The sequence below is a fragment of the Denticeps clupeoides genome, chromosome 10 (genome assembly GCF_900700375.1).
Source record: "Denticeps clupeoides chromosome 10, fDenClu1.1, whole genome shotgun sequence".
Taxonomy (NCBI): Eukaryota; Metazoa; Chordata; class Actinopteri; order Clupeiformes; family Denticipitidae; genus Denticeps; species Denticeps clupeoides.
The window spans coordinates 3,577,307-3,596,116 of NC_041716.1; the positions used below are offsets into that span (position 1 = coordinate 3,577,307).

General features: G+C 47.8%; 1 protein-coding gene across 9 annotated transcripts in view; it reads right to left on the minus strand.

Moving 5' to 3' along the window:
- Positions 1-364: 364 nt before the first annotated feature.
- Positions 365-18,810, minus strand: part of LOC114798586 (IQ motif and SEC7 domain-containing protein 2-like) — a 54,187-nt gene continuing 35,741 nt past the window's right edge. For 7 of the 9 annotated variants that reach the window (XM_028994412.1, XM_028994413.1, XM_028994410.1 and 4 more), the window contains 13 exons: positions 16,018-16,300; positions 14,532-14,873; positions 12,225-13,339; positions 11,976-12,137; positions 11,149-11,271; positions 10,900-11,066; positions 10,469-10,608; positions 8,390-8,515; positions 7,784-7,883; positions 7,301-7,462; positions 6,008-6,208; positions 5,223-5,272; positions 365-4,281 (listed from right to left, as the gene is read on the minus strand). In XM_028994412.1, coding sequence (XP_028850245.1) covers positions 2,797-4,281; positions 5,223-5,272; positions 6,008-6,208; positions 7,301-7,462; positions 7,784-7,883; positions 8,390-8,515; positions 10,469-10,608; positions 10,900-11,066; positions 11,149-11,271; positions 11,976-12,137; positions 12,225-13,339; positions 14,532-14,873; positions 16,018-16,300 — 4,456 coding nt within the window. In that variant the 3' untranslated portion in view covers positions 365-2,796. Of the gene's footprint in view, positions 4,282-5,222; positions 5,273-6,007; positions 6,209-7,300; positions 7,463-7,783; positions 7,884-8,389; positions 8,516-10,468; positions 10,609-10,899; positions 11,067-11,148; positions 11,272-11,975; positions 12,138-12,224; positions 13,340-14,531; positions 14,874-16,017; positions 16,301-16,445; positions 16,525-18,810 lie in introns of those variants that run through there. The other 2 variants (XM_028994417.1, XM_028994418.1) reach the window with 2 other exon arrangements.

Consider the following 18,810-nt stretch of genomic DNA (forward strand, 5'->3'; position numbering starts at 1 on the left):
TCTGGAACTGTAAAGCATGTAAAGCATTGCATGTTGTAAGTGTAAAGCAAGCTTATAAAGCCAGAGATGACTGATAATATATGAATTAGACAAATGATACAGCAACAGAGAAAAAATATATTTACCTTTTCCAAGACACCGAAAAAAAATCGCTGCCAAAAATGACAGTTCAGCTTTTATATCACCACCAACTACCTCTGGGCCTGATCACAAGGTCTGCCAGTGCCATAAAGTAAGTACCTACTCTCACCCCACTGGTAATGAATCCTTTTTAAACAGGAGGATTGTGTGGCAGACAATTTCAAACAAGAAATCAGTCTGTGGTTAATTTAAACATCAATTAAGAAACCAAACCCCCCAAAAATGTCTTTCCAACAGCAAGAACATATTTTATAAGAGCAATAAATAATTACATTTAATTTCATCAGAATAATCTTCATTGGAACCTCATACATATATACATATTAAATTCAATACATATTTGTCATTTTCAAAATAATAACTCCTCTGATGACACACAAGTACTGGTACAAGTTTACAATTACGACTCCATCTCCCAAGTCCCCCCGGCCTCTAACTATGAACAGTATTACATCAGCCCAACCCTGGTGAGGTCACAGAGACATACTGAAATACAGTCCATTCCAGAGTATATGCTGAATATTTATATCAGATAGTTTTATATACATTCAGCGTCATTCAGTAAGTGCTGACACACACATGCAACAGGGAATCACAAGGAGCAAGACGCTGAACACACACACACTTCAAAGCTGCTAGGTCTCGATTCCTTAACACCGCATCCTGCTGCTCCCTCTTGCCCATCGCTCGCTGTATTACACTAAATGCCGGCACAAGTTCAGGAGGCGGGGCTTAAAGGGGTTCAAATATATCTAGAATACAACAAGCGTGAGGAGTTACTGAGTGTGTGGTTAGCATTTCAAGCTTTGCCAAGAGTGCAGGCTTAGCACCTACGGTGAAAAGGGCTTCAGGACAGTGACCCTACTGTCCAATTAATGCGCTCACCGAGGGCCCTGTGAAAACAGTGCGTTAATACTGCAGGCTGAAGAGTGCCACGAGCCTTTTTACGACACCCTATAATCAGCCATGTGATTAATCCCCATCGTAGGCACACAGTATAAAAAGAGTGCACCACTGCAAAAACATAAACTAAATAACTAAAACAGGTTTCAGTTCACCGCAGCGGCACAGCAGTTTTAGCTTCTTCCCCACACAAAAAGCACATTATGCTTCAATAAATAATAAAAAAAAAAAAGATTAGAAAAAAACAGTAATTGTTCAAAAGGTACAGTGGTCTTGCTGAATTAATAATTGCCCATATTAGTGATAGCAATTACATCAAGAATATCAATGCCATTATTTGCTATACACTTCAGGATAGTAATAGTTTAAAAAAAAAAAAACACATTGATAACACAGTGCAGTACTCTTAATTACAGTGTCTGTTAAGCATGTGAATATATGTAATCCTATTATATATATATATATATATATCCCTTCTTCATTTTCATAATAATAATATAGATTTTTTAAAAATGCTAGTATTTGTACATCAACATAATAACTATGGCCAAAGCATTTCCTTCAGATGCATCCCCAAGTCTGTCTGTCACTTTTTCAGTAGCATTGTACAAAGTCACATGTCCTAATGAAGGCTAGAAGTCGCCATTTAGGCACTAAGGCTAGGTACAATGACGCACTCATCTGAATGTTTACAGAAGATGCGTGGAGGGGTTTGGAAAAGTATGTACAGTATATTTTGTTTAAGCAAATACTGTGTGTCTTGAGGCTATGTAGGCGTCTTGGTAGTCACTTCAAGCACAAAAGGTCCAATCAAATGCATAAGTGTTGTTTTTGTGTATTGAAATACATTTTCACTGGGGCCTGAAGTGAGCTTTACGTTCTAATATGGCTTGGTTATTGCAGTTAATTCAGCTAATACTGGACAGAGGAGTGTAATATGCACAATAAATAAGTAAACTGAAAATCACAAATGGTAGTCACACATATATCTGGAGTCCGTTTCAAGTGGCAGTTTTTCCTTCTGCTGGAATGTGTGAGTAAATCAGAGAGTCCGATGTCACAAATTCACATGGGAGATAATACTGGCTCAGATATTTACCACCCGAAGCACAACTAATGCAACTAACCGCTAATTACAAGTTTTTGCTGGATGCAGAGCTGTTTCCGGCGTTCATGCAAGTCCTGTGGTAAAACGATTGTCATGTGAAATTCACTAGTCCTCGAAATTTCTTTTTAATGGGTCAAAAAAATGGTCAAATATTACAAAACAAACAAAACAAACAAAGGTCACTCCCCCTGCAGATCAGCCCGCTGGCCACATTCAGGACGTTCTCCTTTTTGCTCGGATGTAGAGTGCATTGCTATTTCTGCCATGAGTCTGAGTGAAGTCTGCATAGTTCTGCAACGAATGGTTTGATTTGAGGTCTTGGCTCTTTATCGCTGTCAAGATCCCTGATTCGTAAAGTATGGCCACGCCCCCCCAGTCACCGCCCCCTCCTTTGGCAGCACTACGGTTTGTCTGCTTGTCTGTGGCACTAACACAACAAGAACAATGACAAAAACAGCTATGGTGCGTTGCAGGGTGGTGTTTTTTTGTTTTCCATTTGCACATGAGCCATGCTTCTCAGCTTGGGTGACGGTGCTGAGCAGATTCGCGGAACCCAAGCGCTAAAATAAAACAGGCTGGACTCATGCTGGCGCGCGTGCAGGTTGGCGAGGTCGAGTTTGCAGTCAGGAGGTCCGTTGGATGCGCTACACGTGTGGGAAGCGAATGTGAAAGTAGCAGAGCCTGAGCAAGCTATGTTTCACCTTCCTCCTCTTCCTCCTCCTCTTCTTCGTCCTGGTCGGCTTCTTCCTGTCAGCGCTGCCAGAGCTGCCGCTGCGGGGCTGCAGGGCTCGTTCTCTGCTCATAAACCCGTCGCTGTCGCCAGTGGCTCTCGCGATCGGCCCGCGGGCCCCGTGGCGGCCCCTGCCTCGCACCGGCCTCACACCACCGTGCTGATGCGGTTGATAGGCTTGGACTTGGAGCTGCCCATCGTGCCACTGCTGCCTGGGCCCCCACCCCCGACTCCGCCCCCACCCATAAGGGCTCCGCCTCCGGGCTCGCTGGACACCATTGGTTGGCCCGGGTGCTGGGGAAGGTGTGGGGAGAGGGGTGTGAGTGGGGTATGGGGAGACGAAGGGGGGGGGTAAAGGGGAATGTGGGGGGGGAGGGGGAATGGCGGAGAGCGGGGGATATTGGGGCAGATAGGTGCCGACGGGGGGTTGGGGCACATGGCGGGCGGTGATAGCCGAGGGCGGGGCTTGTGGGGGAGCGGCGAAGATGAAGTGGGTCGGGTGGCCGCCGTGAGGCAGCAGCGGGCTGTGCACGTGGCCCAGGTGGCCATGATAATGGACGTGGGAGTGGGCGTGTGGATGTGGCTGCGAATGTGACAGTGTGAGGGGCAGCTTGCCGCCGGGGCCGGGCACCCGGACCATGTGGGCAGGGGGGTGCACGTGATACAGTGGGAAGGGGTTGACCGGCGAATGTGGGGAGAGTGGGGAAAGGGGTGGGGTGCAGCCCATGTAGCAGCCTTGTTGGCCAATCGGCTGGTGGGACAGCTGCTGCGTTAGCTGTGCGTGAGAGGGAACGGGGGCGGGGCCTGGCGGGCGGCGGGGAAGAGAACCGCGCTGTAAGGTGTGGTGGGAGGCCATGGTAGATAAGGGTTGGCTGGGAAGAGGAACGGTCTGGACGTGATAGCGGTGGTGGTGGTGGTAGGGCGGTGGCTGACCGATGCTGTTGTGGCAATACTGGGCGTGCAGCGCCTGTAGTTTGGAAGGTCCTCCGGGGTCGGACTGGCTGAAAGAAGACGGGGACAGCGGGGGTGGACCTCCGGTGGTTGGTGGCGGGACGGGCGCTGGGTAGTGCGGACCGGGTGGGATGAGGGGGCCAGGGGTCTTGGCGCGTTTGCTGCCAAACAGGTTCCCGAGGAACGAGCCAGAGCTGCTCCCTCCAGAGCAGCTGCCCACTCCTCCCCCACCTCTCTCGCCGCTGTTGGAGACTCCGCCTCCGATGGGTCCCGCCGCCCCACCTCCAGTCCCCACTGCGTTGTGCTGTTGCCCCGGCCCACCCCCCACCCCCACACCGGGGCTCAGGATGGGGCGGTGAGGCCGGTAGTCTTCCAGCCCGTAGCAGCTGGGCATTCCACCAGACATGGGGAGGCGCTGGTGTGGCCGTGGACTGCTAATGATGGATCCCTGATCACAAACACAGGGAGAGATCACAATTGTTACAATAATCATAGAAAATGTGAATATAGCCAAGCGTTTTCAGTATTTACTGTAAAAAAAAATCATTAAACATAATAGATTTCTTATGTTGATTATTATGGTCAATAGCACATAGAAATCAGTCACCCAGTCAAATTAGTGTAGAATTACCTACGTTTAGGTTTTTTTAATGATGTTACTTTTTTCAATCATTTTTCACATGTACGATTATATATTGAAATGGGGAGTCACAGACAAATACAGATGAACAGCACAGACATGCAATAAAATATAAGCTAACTCTAATTTATTTCCTTATTTAAAAAAAAAAAGGAAATTTCATTATAATAATAAGCATTTTGGAGTACCATTCCCTCAAATGATTTGTATAATGATAATTGGATAATTAGATAAATTTGTTCTGATAACTTCTAAAACCAGGAAAAGGCTCCTTTCATTTGCTTGTTTGCAATCCACTTCATTGTATCTGGTCTGCAAATCTATTCTCTTTTCAGTAAAACATCTTTTGTCCATTGGTTTAGGCTACAGCTGATAAGCGTTCACATACATGATTTAAGCACGGAGCATCTTTAAATTGGATCAAATCCACCAAGCCTAGACTTAGATTTATCACTTTAAAAAAATGTTTCAAGCCAAAAAAAGGACTATAAGCTCATTAGCATAAGTAAAAAGAAATGTGCAGAATTTGCATGTAATACATTTGCATGTAATACACTGTTAATGAGCAACAGCATTGGCGTGAAACCCAGTTAGTAGAAGCCACATTGCGACCACCACTTCACAGCACAGACATGCATTCCAACACAGGCGTGGTGAAGGTCGACATGCACGGGAACAATCCACATGCAGGGGCGTGTGTTACAGGACAGCGCAAACACGTCTCCAGGTATCCACCCCTAAGAACTTACTTCGATGGTACTATCCAAGGAGCCGACGCTGTTCCTGCGGCCTCGTTTCCCTGTGCCCAACCAAGCAGAGCATGGTCAGGAGGGAGGAAATGCTACAACACACCCTTACAGTACATACCGACCAGGACCGGAAAGCAGGATAAGGTAGTGCTGTACCCACCGATGCATTTGTCCAATGGTGCTAGGCTGAGTTTCCACTAGGTATTGGTGATTTGCTAGCATGTTTGATTGCATTTAAAAATCGCAGTCAAATCAAATTTTGATTTCCTCACATGTCAACTTAAAAGCACACATCAAGCTGTGTTGCATCTGGTTGGAACAAGGGCAGCATTTCAATAGAAGTTTTGGTATCGTTTACCTAGCATTTAACAACTTTGTACTTTTTGCGTGGTTGTGTCAAAAAAAAAAAAAAAAACCCCACGCTCCACACCAAGGCGCAGCTGAAATTACATTTACCAGTAGGGGGCTCTCTGATATGCTTCTGTGTTATTGAAGTATTTATTTGTGCAATATAATGTAAAGCTAAAACAGCACGATTTACTTTGTTTTATACAGCAGTATATAAGGGTAATTTTGAAAGATTATTTCACAGTTGATGTAATCTGATCTTATGTTTGTGTATCTTAGCAAGGAAAAATTGAATAATATATAAATATAGAGATTTAGTTCAGGTTACGCTTTTTGTGTGTGTGCCAAATGTGTGTGTGTCCTTGTCTAGTGGCTGTTAGTTATCAGGTCACTTTTCCAAAACCCTTGGGCTGAGTGAGATGTGACTGTGGCAGTACCTGCGTCCGAGAGGTCCCTGAGCGAGGAGCTAAGTGCCGTGCGTTTGAGCCCCTCTGTGCTGGCGTACGTGTCATCCAGGCTTGGCCTTCCCAGGGTGCCGTTCACCGCCTCGCTCTTCATCCCACCTACTCCCCCTCCCCCTCCTGAGTCTCCACTCAGCAGGCCGGGCCTCATCAATCCCTTCTGCTTCTCGAGCTCCGCTGTATAGGGCAAGAGGAAAATAGAAAGATGGAACAAAAAACAGAAAGAGAGATGTAGAGTAAGGGATGAGTAAATGCATTTGTGTCTGTGTGTAAATATATAAGTGAAAAGTAAAGAGAAATAAAGAGAGCGAATGAGTGATAGTGAGTGGCTTTGCCAGAGAGAGAGAGAGATAGGAGAGAATGGTGGGATTCAGAATGTAGGTGTTAGCGGAGGGGGGATGAAATATGAGTTTTGTGCAGCGGTGTATGTGGGTACGGCTGCACTGCTCTCTGTCAGACTGAAACCCCGCAGCCATAAACACACCATAAACATTCAAAAACAGCTCAAAATTTTGTTCTGATTTTATTGGTTTCATTTTAGCTATGTTCATTTAGTAATTTTTCTAGACTACACACCACCATTATTTACCAAACATACAGTACAGGCCTAAAGTTTGGACACCTTCTCATTGGACTGCTTCTCATTTTCTTTATTTTCGTGACCATTTACGTTGGTAGATTCTCACTGAAGGCATCAAAACTATGAATGAACACATGTGGAGTTATGTACTTAACAAAAAGTGGAGACCTGACCTCCACAGTCACCGGACCTGAACCCAATCCAGATGGTTTGGGGTGAGCTGGACCAACAAGTGCTAAACACCTCTGGGAACTCCTTCTAGACTGTTGGAGAAGCATTTCAGGTGACGACCTCTTGAAGCTCATCGAGAGAATGCCAAGAGTGTGCAAAGCAGTAATCAGAGCAAAGAAACTAGAATATTAAACATGTTTTCACTTATTTCACCTTTTTCTGTTAAGTACATAACTCCACATGTGTTCATTCATAGTTCTGATGCCTTCAGTGAGAATCTACCAACGTAAATGGTCATGAAAACCAAGACACATTGAATGAGAAGGTGTGTCCAAACTTTTGGCCTGTACTGTATGTTTGCATCATTTAATTTTAAAAGGGTAAAACCTCTACTATGTATTCTATAGTCTGAAGATGGATATTTTTGTATTATGAATCATTTTTTTATTAGATATGCAATAGTCTCATAATTTAATAGTATGCAAGAAATTAAGATTATTATTATGATTACTACTCACACTCGACACGGTACTTCTCCATCTCTTGCACCTCGGCGATGCTCTCCCGCAGGTCACTGACGAAACGCGCCCTGTCCTGCTGGCTGGGGGCTGTGAAGACGATCAGAACCTTCCTCTCGCCCCCGGGGATGGCTGACGTCAGGCGGACGCCATGAGGGTAGTCTGGGGGGCAAACAAACGGAGAGGTGAACCCTGATGGCAAGTGGCATCTTTAACAAAACCTCATCCTTGGCTGGTTAGTTTATTCAGTAGTGACGAATAGTGAGCGTTAGCGTTCACAAGATGCGCTTCCCCAGCCATCTCTTTCATGTGGTGAATAAGCGGCACAGAAATGAGCGGCATGTCATTTTCATTACGCTCTGTGCACCTCAGATGACCACATAAATGAAGAGGGGACGGGAGCTGCAATCTAGAATGGGGCGCGCGGGTATAAATAAAGCACGAGAGACAGATGGAGAGGCAGATGGAGAGACGAATACTTACAGGAGTTCTGGAACATGTGAACCTGCATCTCCACCAGCGAAAAGGACTGTCTGAAGCTGTACGTCACCAAGGTCTTCTTCTTCTGAAATATCTTGGTTACCTGGTTGGGGAAGGCACAAGCGTCAATCCAATTTGCATGGATTCACGTGGGGGAGCCATGGTGAACCCAGGCCGCCTGAATAACAGCACCGTGATTCTTTATGTCTAATGATGCTTCCCATTCTGATACAATTTTACACCAAATACCAGAGTAGGACCAGGGCTGACTGATGTTATAACTATAAATTTAGACCAGTTACACAGGTCCGTAAAGCAGATTAACCCTGGTCTGAATGATGATTCAGAATAGACGATTACCTCCCAACCATATATAACATCATCACACACAACACTGTTGGTGACTCATTTTCTCTACCTGAAAACTTGCTTGGAATTTCACATTTTGACAGCTATGTATATGACAGAATATATTATTGATTACTGATGTATGAAAATACTCATCTCAAGGATATTTATGATGTTAGAAATTGAATCTTTAAAAACATAAATAAAATCATTGTGAATTTCTGAATCCCTGACTGGGTCAGTGGAGCTGGGATTACTTACCACCAGCAGATCATTGAAAAGGAAGACCTCCCTCTGATGAACGCCGCTCCTCTGAGGTCGGTTGGGGTCGGGCACCTCATAGAGCTGACAGCAGCACACCAGCCTGCGGTGAGGCAGGGAAAGTACCTGCAACACATCGCAACCGGTATGCATCACAAACTAATACAGCATCACAAAACAAAAACAAGGAACATCCACCAAATTATAATTAAAAAATGTAAGGAACCCAGAAGCGATAATGATAAAAGATTCCAAATGTCCTTTAAAGCATTCAGAAAATAACATACTAAAAAACAGATTTATATACACAGTCAGTACCAAAGTCCTCCATTATAATACCACTGCACATATATGACTGCGGTTACTCCACAGTTTACCAGTTATTATCCCTCTTACTGTTGCTGTTCCAACAATAAAAACTTCCCACACCATGAAACTTTTCACACCTGACATTAAATCCAACCAAAAAAGAAATCATAGTTTGCAGATGCCTTTAAATAGAGTCGAGTCGGGTCCAGAAATATTGGGGTATCGACACAATTCTTATCTTTTGGGCGTCAAATTTGTTTTGAAATTAAATGAACAATATGTGTTTTATCTGCAGACTTCTATCTTAAATTTGCAGCCAAATGCTTCAGAACTCATTGGATGGCGCTTCACAGTGTAGATGGACCATGAGCCGAATGAGCATACTGGAAATACAACCAAAGCGTTTTTAAGGGCAAAGAAGTGGAATGTTATTCAGTGGCCAAGTCAACCCCCTGACCTGAATCCGATTGAGCATGCATTTCACTTGCTGAAGACAAATGCCCCAAGAACCAGCAGGAACCGAAGACAGTTGCAGTAGAGCCCTGGCAGAGCATCACCAGGGATGTAACCCAGTGGCTGGTGATGTCGTTCCAGACTGCAAAGGGTTTGATTGAAAGTTTGATTTATTATTGTACATTTGCCCCATTACTTTTTGTCCCTTAAAAAGTGGCACTGTTATAATTCCTACACCTTTCACCTGATTTGGATGAAAATAACCTTAAATTAAAGTCTAGAGTTATAGCACATCTTGTTTGTTTTATTTCAAATAAATTGTGGTGGAGTATGTAGACAAAAAGATCAGAATTGTGTTAATGTCCCTGTCACAATCTGGTCCAAAAAGGGGTTACTCCGGTCCAGGATCCGTCTGCGCTGGACATCTGCCGCTCGTCCATCGTGAATACTGGACCAGTCATTCATTCATTTATCATTCCTCACAGCTGTTCATCTAATCTTTTCTGTTTTTCGAATCGATTCCGTTCGATTCCTCCTGTCCACTCGAACCATTCAGACTCTGTATATGGACTGTATACCTCCCTCCTTTATGGACTGCTTCGTCTGGCCCGCCAGGGGTCGTGCCATAAGAGGGGGGATTCTGTCACGATCCAGGATCCGGACCGGAGTTTAATTGTTGTCCTGTGTAATGTTCCCTAATCGTTTTCACCTGTGTTAATTGTATAAAGCTGCCCTGTTCGTTTCTGTTCGCCGTCAGGTCTTTAACGTTATGTTCCGTGTTCACTAATGTCAACGTCTCGGATGTCTCCCCTGTGTTGTGTTCCACCATTAAACCCCAGTTTCGTGATGTCAGGTGAAAGCGTCCTTCATTCCTCGTCACTCTTCGTCCTCCTCTCCGTGCACCCGCCGCGTCATGCCCGCATGGACGTGACAGTCCCAATGTTTATGGGCCTGACCGTAGCTCTTTTACCAAGATGAGCGAAGATGCTGAGATGCTCCTCTTGCTGAATCACCCACATGCTGCCAAATTTAAGGTCAACTCGCTCATTTGAACATGTTGACACGGGGTAAATAAATGACTCAGCCCACACTCACACTCACAACGCCCTTGGCTATGGAAAAACATAAGAGGGTGGAGGGTTTGAAAGTTCAAACGCTCCCATCAATCGTGCAGGTGCATCTGGTGCAACATCTGGCAGTGCAGATACTTTAGCATACCATTACTCAGACTGCAAATGCAATTTATTCTCAAATTACACCACGCTTTGTCAAATTTATGGGCCGTTACGGATAAAGGCTCCCTCCATCATAACTTACGGGCTTTTTGCCGACGACGACTCTCTCCACTGCCTGCACTTGAGACACGTGATCGTCGTTGGTACGCAGTTCCCATTTCTGAATGCGCTGGTAGATCCCCACTAGCATGTCCCGCGGGATATCCTGACCATTGTCCACTCCTGGGAGAAGATGACATATGACAAAAGAGGATAAGAGGTGACAGCCCTGAAATGACGCAGAGATGTCTCACGATATATATATAGAGGCCTTTTCATGAGGAGCTGAAAGAGAGTGGGGATAGAGATCACTGTCCATGCAGATGGAGGGTTATTCATCTCTGAATTCTTTGACGGGCCCCATCTTTTTGATTGACTGAAAGCTTCACATGAAATGCAATCTGATTTGAAGACCAAAGCAATGCCCATAAAAGAACATAAAGAAAGAAATATAACAGAAGGAGCTCACAGCACCTCGAAGGTTCTTGATGAAGTCGTCCAGCTTCATCTTCCTCTCAGGTTTAACATTAGGGCTGTACATGTCTGTGTTGAGGAGGATGATGGCAAAAGCCAGGATAAAGATGGTGTCTGGGTTTTGGAACTGGCGTATCAGGGCTGGGTTGCAGACACAGTATCGCTGGCTGAGACAGAGAAATACAAGTGTGATGAAACCAGACCAGTATGAAGAAGAAATATGAAAAACAACCCACGCCCTTGTTTTACCTGAAGGCCTCAATCAGCCTCTCAACCTTCTGGGCTTCCCCCTGCACTTTGATCTGAGCCTGAAACTTCCTCAGAGCGTCGTCCAGGTCCATCCCTGAGAAGTCCATCTCGTCCAGCACACAGCTAGGGAGCAGGGAAGTGAACCAGAAAACTGGGATAAACATCGAGAACTGGAACCTGGGAATACACCAGAGCTGGACAGCTCAAGACATAAAATCTCGGCACCAAGACAAATCCACTTTAAAACTTAGTAATTACATTATATTAAAGCTTTCACTACAAATGTTGTACATGTGTAGCACCACAAAGCATATTTACCTTACATGACATGCAAGTGATAATCTTGACAGCAATAAGTAACCAGAACATTTTTTAAAGTGTTATGCAACAATAAAATAATTGCATGGAGTCTGAACCCCTTTTCTATAAGCATATTTGCTTAAACATGAGTAAAATTGCAGCATTTTTATTATTTATCAGCGACAATTGAGTGTGTGAAGCAGAAACTCGCATCACATCACCATGTGGGTTTTATTACTATTTAATTTCAGAGGTAAGGTCGCGGTCAAAATTCTCCACAGTTTAAGCCCTAAATTCCGGCTAATGCGCTACTGCTGGTAACTGGGATATCAGCCTCAACGTGGATAAAATATAAATATGAATATAATTTTTGCTTAAAAGCTGGTTTTATCTTTTACATTGCAACAGACGTGTGCTAAAAGTCAAGTGTGAACCCCACCCCTACAGATTTTGTCCCTGTCACCGTAGCCCTAGGAAGCACTCTTGAGCCTGGGTTGCTCCCGGGGAACTGATCAGTATGCACTCACTCCAGGACGTCTTTGTTGAACTGTTTCTGCCTGTTGCCCAGGAACTCCCCGATCATCTGCCGGCTCAGGCCCTTCCTCTCCAGGATGAAGCGGGCGATGCCCACGGGGGTATCGGAAACGAAGCCCCTCTCGATCAGGTACTGGATCCCCTTTTCCGGCTTCCTGGTGAGAGACGAGAGGGACAGACATCAACGGGCATGTCAGGAAAAGAAGAAAGCGCGCTCCCCCGTGCTCCCCCGTCCCTCGTACTTGTTGAAGAGGTTGAGGCCGATGCGGTACTGCCTCCTCTGCACCACGTCGTTGTTGAAGGCCGGCGAGTCCCAGCTGTGGCGGCTCTCTCTCTGGTAGGTCTGCTTGCCCAGCGGGGGGAGTGGCTCGCGGAGGCTGTCGCGCGACGAGGAGCCCGAGCTGCAGTTGATGGTCTCGTTGGAGTTGGTGGTGGAGTTGAGCGAGTCGTTGTCGCCGTCCGAGCAGCAGGGCTGCTCCAGGCTGCCGGGGACCATGGCTGGGACGGCGGTGGAGGACAGCGGTGTGAGGGGCGGCTGCTGCGGGGTGGGTGAGGCGGGGGTGTCCGGGTACGGGTGGTGGTGGTGCAGGTGGAGCGGATGGTGAATTGGATGGGGGTGGTGGTGGTGATGGTGCAGGATGGTGTGGAGAGGGAGGTGCGTGGGGATAGGCGAGGGGAGGGGTCGCCCCGGGTTTCGGGTCTGGCCCTGGGCGGTGCAGTTGGAAGGGGCGCGAACGCTTGGGTTGTGTTTCACCGTCCCCTGCGGTGACCCTCCTCCACCCCCAGCTCCACCCACAGAGGCGTCCTGTTCGTAGACCAGATGCCTGCTCAGGGAGCCGCGGTCGGAGCGGTCGCTCATGTCCACCGAGCTGTCGCTGGGGGGCTCGATGGTCAGCACGGGCAGGTGCGGCCCCCGTAGCCGGTAGTCTCGGCACTCTGTGCATGGTGTGCTGCGCCGGCTGTTGTTGCTGCCCCCTCCCTCTGTGTCTCGGCTGTCCTCGCGACCCCCCACCGCACTGCCCATGCCCCAGTACTCCGTGTCAATGCTGCTGGGGGCGCGTTCCAGTGACAGGGGAGAGGAGGGCATGCCATCGTCCATGTAGAGCGTGACGTCGCTGTAGGAGGTGGCGGTGCTGTCTTCATGCATGCTAAGGCCACCTCCGGTGCCGCCGCGCTCCCGCTCCACCAGGCCCCGGCGCGAGGATGACGAAGGGTGGCTGCTGCTGTTGCTCCACACACACTCGCCAAAATCGTCCCCATCGCCTGCGCCCACCCCGTCCCCGCTGCCCTCCTGGGAGTCACCTCGGACCGACTGGCACGTCAGCGTGTCATCCATGGAGTCCGCCAGGGACTTCACCTGCGGCAAATGAGATCGGGTGAGTCCTCGGGTCGGAGTTTATTCAGCCACAACTTTTAATCATCACAGGTCTACAGCCAGCAGGCAGCAGTTTAAGTGATTTGCAAGATGATTTAGGGGTTGAGTGGTGGTGCAGATGTGGGAGGACAAGTGTGGTATGATCTTTAATTAAATTAAGTCACAATTATTGATCCTGGTATTACCATCCAGGCTCCTGGATAAAATCTTGTAGTGGCTAAAAGCCAGAGTCCGGGCTTTGCCCAAGACCTGGAACCCAGCCTGAATAGTACTTGCAAAAAAAAAAACAACCTGAACTCGGTCCTGACACAAAATGATGGAAATAAATAAAATGCATAAAAAGACGATTGTGACAGGTGACAGAGTAAACCCACATCTCTTAGTTGCAAATGAAAAATTCTTATAACTATTTATTAAATTCTGCTTGTTGTGAAATTCTGGTTCCATTGTAACCAGTCAGCAACCAATCAGCACAGCATGATACTAAATAAATAAATAGTGATTGTCACTTGGTGCACACAGTGAAATTTGTCCTCTGCATTTTACCCATCACCCTTGGTGAGCAGTGGACAGCCATGACAGGCACTCAGTGGCAGATTGTGGCCAGTACGTGGGGTCGAACCCGCGACCTTAAAGTGAAGTGATTGTCACAGTTTGCCCTCTGCATTTGCCCTCTGCATTTAACCCATCACCCTGAGTGAGCAGTGGGCGGCCATGACAGGTGCCCGGGGAGCAGTGTGTGGGGACGGTGCTTTGCTCAGTGGCACCTCAGTGGCTCCTTGGCGGATCGTGATTCGAACCGGCAATCTTCTGATTACGGGGCCGCTTCCTTAACCGCTAGGCCACCACTGCCCCAGAGAGACCTTGGTGACCTTGGAGACCTAGGCCACCACTGCCCCAGAGAGACCTTGGTGACCTTGGAGACCTAGGCCACCACTGCCCCAGGGAGACCTTGGTGTTGTCAGCACCACGCTCTAACCAGCTGAGCTAAACGGTAGCAGTTGTTTACTATTTTATATTACTTTGAGTTGAAAATACTGATGAGTTTGGTCCCCGCTGAAAAAAATCTCCCCTTTTACCTGAAAAGTCATACTTATGAAAGCACTTCTACACTGGAGTGAGTGCCCATGTTCAGGCTGTGGGGGTGCGCGCGCTGTGACCCCACCGCATTCACCTGTTTGGAGAAGGAGTCCTCCATGCTGGTGTACTCCTCCTGGTCTCCCTGGCTCTCGGACAGGGACCTGCTCTCCTGCTCGGCGGCGCCCGCCTGCAACGCCAGGTGCGGGTACCGGTCCTGCGCCGCCTGCGTCGGGGCCTGGGGCGGCCGCTCGTCGAAGGAGCACTGCACCTGCATGTTGGAGAGGATGATGCGGCGGGTCATGCGGCTCTCGGACGCCGAGCTGCGCAGGCGCTCGAAGTTCTTGTTCATGCGGTACTGCCGGAACGCCGTCTGGATGGTGCGCGCGGCGCGCCTGCTCAGGAAGTAGCCGCCGTACTTCCTCTCCAGCATCTCCACCTGTGATACGGACAAGGAAGGCAGACGGAACTGAGCTCCGGATCAAATCCTTCAGCAACATTACGAAATGAATAAGAGATGGAGGAGAGGAACACTGGAAGAGAGAGAGAGAGAGAGAGAGAGAGAGGGGAAAAAGCGCTAATGAAAGACTCTCATAAGAAGCTAACTGAAGTCGACAGGCTTATGGCTAAAGGCCCTCTGCTCTCTGTATGCTGGCATGCAGTGTGTAATTAGCTAATGGCAGCTCGTTTGTCTTGGTGCGCTCTCTCTCTCTCTCTCTCTCTCTCTCTCACTCTCTCTGCCCTCTTCCAGCAGCTCCAGACAGACGGCCTGGACACACAAAGCTGGTTTTAGCTGATTGGAGGAGTCAAAGAACAGGACTGTGCACTGCCACTTTTTAGTATACTGCACACAGGCATACACAGACAAAAACACAAATATGCATGCAGCGTGCATACACAAATGCAGCGATACACAATTACAATTCTGATCATCACCTGTGCTGCAGTTCAACTATACTAACCAGGAATACCACATTGTCACATAAACATATACTAGACAGATCCCGACAAACATTACATTTCAAAATGTAGTAAAGATGTCACGTTAATGTGGGTGAGTCGTACTGTCCCATTCTTCAGAACACACAGCCATTAAAAAAAAAGAGTTGGAACTAAACGGCACCTCCGGGATTTCATTATGCTGTGATTGTAACCACCCCACCTTGAATTCTGAATTGCAGACTTGCAACTTTTGTCCATCAAGCTTCCAATCTCATTTCATCGATGCCTGAGACTGATGAAGGACAGAGTGGACAGATAACACTAGGGCTGTAGATGCACAAAGAAATGTGTGCAAATTTCAGAATCCCAAACTAGCATTTCTGACTGATTGCAGAACAGAGAATTGGCTTTTGTAGCACGACAGAAACGTGCTTCAAATGGCGCTGCCCAGAGCTTGTGCTCAGTGTTGGCAGACGCAAGTGATTTTATCCACCCTGAAAACCACTTAAATGTCATAAATAATTCGTTTTGTTTTATGCAACAATTATGCAACATATGAATTATTAATGGGTTATGTATTACCTCTAAGCCTAGAGATGAGGCTTTGGCTTATTTACACGCAAACGCACACGCATTCCCACCTTCTTGTCCTGTAGGTCTGTAGAGAGCTCATAGCTCTCGGACAGGGCTTTGCACCGCTTGCTCTCCTCCTCCTCCTGCTTCCGCAGGGCCAGGCTGGCAGGCTGGTGGCGAGTGCGCTGGGCCCAGGCCAGGCTGGCCGGGCTTGGTGGGACCACAGGAGGCCCCTGGGGGCCCGGGGAGATTCCACTCTTCCCGTAGCGGTCCAAGTTTCTTCCGTAGGGAGCTTGGCTGCTGGTGTCAGAGAAGGTGGCCGTGCCTCCACACTGGGCCTCGCTCTCCACACTGGGGTGGAAAAAAGAGAGAGAAACGCGGTTGCCTTTTTTGTTTGTGTTGCCAGATGTATTAAAAAGTTGCGCCAAGGGCAAATGCAGAATTAAGTATTCTAACGCAGCCAAGCCATCCACCCATCGCCCCAACCCCAGCCCACCATCTGGGCGACTGCAGAGGGAATGCTGAAGAAGAGCCGGGGCTGCTGGGAGCTGTGGAGGAAAAAACAGGGCCATGTGTTGCACTCGGTCACATGATCGGAGGCAGACACCAGGGGCAGTGACAGCTTTCCTGCTCTGAGTCACATGGGGATGAGTCACCTCGGAGCTGAGCGCAGCAACCGCGCAGGAGAGCAGCCGACCTCCTCACAACGCCCACCCACCCACTCAACCAACCCCGCAGGCCTCTGCCAGGGACTCAAACACAAAAAGCCCACGAGAACCTGCGCTGAACAACTGGGCCGGGGCCCATGAGTTCTGAAGGCAGAACCTTGAAACGCTCCTCGTCTGCTCCTCCTCCTCCACAGTGCCCAGCGCTCCAGCCGTCCGGCCACTCACATGTACGCCTGAGCCCTGGGAGGCCACTTCCTCTTCCTGTGGAACCACATCGGGGTAGAGGTCCGGCCACAGGAAGGCACAGGGACGGATATACTCGCACACTCACACACACACACACACACACACACACACACACACACACACACACACACTCAGGGTTCTGGACCCACTGCAGAAATCACACCCACACTAACAGCTTCTCGCTGGCTGGCTATCGCTGAGCACACAAATCAGTTGTGTCCCTGAACCATCCTCTATTTAAAAAAAATCCCATTTTCAGCAACGTCTCCGCGCGCCGCCGAGTCCTCTTCATCACCGCGTATCGGCTTTCTGTCTATTAGCGATGTGAAATCGCACTACGGCGCTGCCAGGCGGGTGGTCCTCCCGCTCGAGAACAGTGCCGCTGTCTGAGCGCTGCTATTTCTCGTTTAAGTCCCATCACGACGTGGGGCTGGTAGCTACCAACACAGTGGCACCGGGCAACCAGTGAGGCTTGACATGAAAACAGAAACGGGGCCTCGTAATCTGCTGCCGCAAAGCAGCGTGGAGGAGCCATCTGAGCTCCTACCAAACGTTCCCTGGTCACAGCTTGACACGTCTGATGCCTGCATCACACACGCTCAAACGGGAACTGAACTCCACGGACCTTCTTCCTGGAAAAAATAAACAAACAGGCGGGGTGAGGCTGCGTAATCCCGCAGTGAGCGGCGAACTGGTCCGGTGACACGGTCTCCACCCGCTGAGAGCACGGCAGCGCGGATGGATGTGCCGGTCGATGCACAATGGCAACACTCCCACAGGCCCTGTGGATGATGCTGTTGCAATAACAGCGTTTCGTTCATCTGAAATATTGTTAAGGCGCTGAGCAGGAATAAAGATGGCACCACTTTGAAATGGGTGTAGGTGGACGAAAGTGTACATCTCATAGTGTCACATGTTTTAAGAGCAACTATGGAATAAGTGACTCAGTAACAAAAAAAAATGTTATATTTCAAATAGTTGTCTGCAGAAGAGAATTTGTATCATGACTAATATCCTACTCATAATGTTCATGTTGTTGCAATATTGATATTTTGATGTTATTTATGAAAAGCTATTATAAATAATTCCCTCAAGGGGGGAAAACAATGTCATTCTCCACCACGGCGCTTCAGCTATGTTGTGAGATGTTATGATGAAATATGCAGATAACAGATACAGCGTGGTGGAAAGGACCTCATAGCGGCAACCTATCTGATCACGTTTAATAAATGCAGTTTATAAAAAATGATCTATATCAAAATTTTCTTTTCCTGCAGCTCACATCATAATACTGCTCAGAACAGCAGAAGGCTGATCCTACGTTACATTAGATTAAGTGGAACTGGCTAATAAAAACCCACACCGAGAAACATTTTGCAAGCCCTGTTCACAAACAATGAGACGCGTATACTTCTGAAACACATTCGCTCCTTTCCTTTCTCAAAGGATGAACGGTAATGGCACCCATGGGGCAGAAGAAAATAGCACAATAACCTTGACAACTTCACACAATTCAGCATGATCCTGTAACACACTTCTAATCGCTGCACCTAGTTTATTTCGCGCCGTTTCTTCCTGTTCCCATCTTAAACAGATTAATGAACAATAGCTTATTAATAAAAACTCATTATTAGGGCCGAGCAGAGATTAATGTGCATCTCTTTCTCCGCTTTTGAAAAGCAGGTCAGAAGTCGGCAAACACAGCAGCAAGGGTCCAGACCCGTCTACAAGGACGTGGGGTCAGCGCCTGATGTAATTAATAATTCAATGTGATTAATTGGACGGCTGTTAATTAAAAGTGTGTCTCGGGCTCGGTCTGAGTCTTGGGCTGTCAACACCGTCTGTTAGGAGCAGCAGAACGGGTTAACTCGTTACTGGGGTGGTAGTGGCCTTGTGGGTAACACACTCGCCTATGAACAAGAAGACCCAGGTTCAAATCCCACTTAC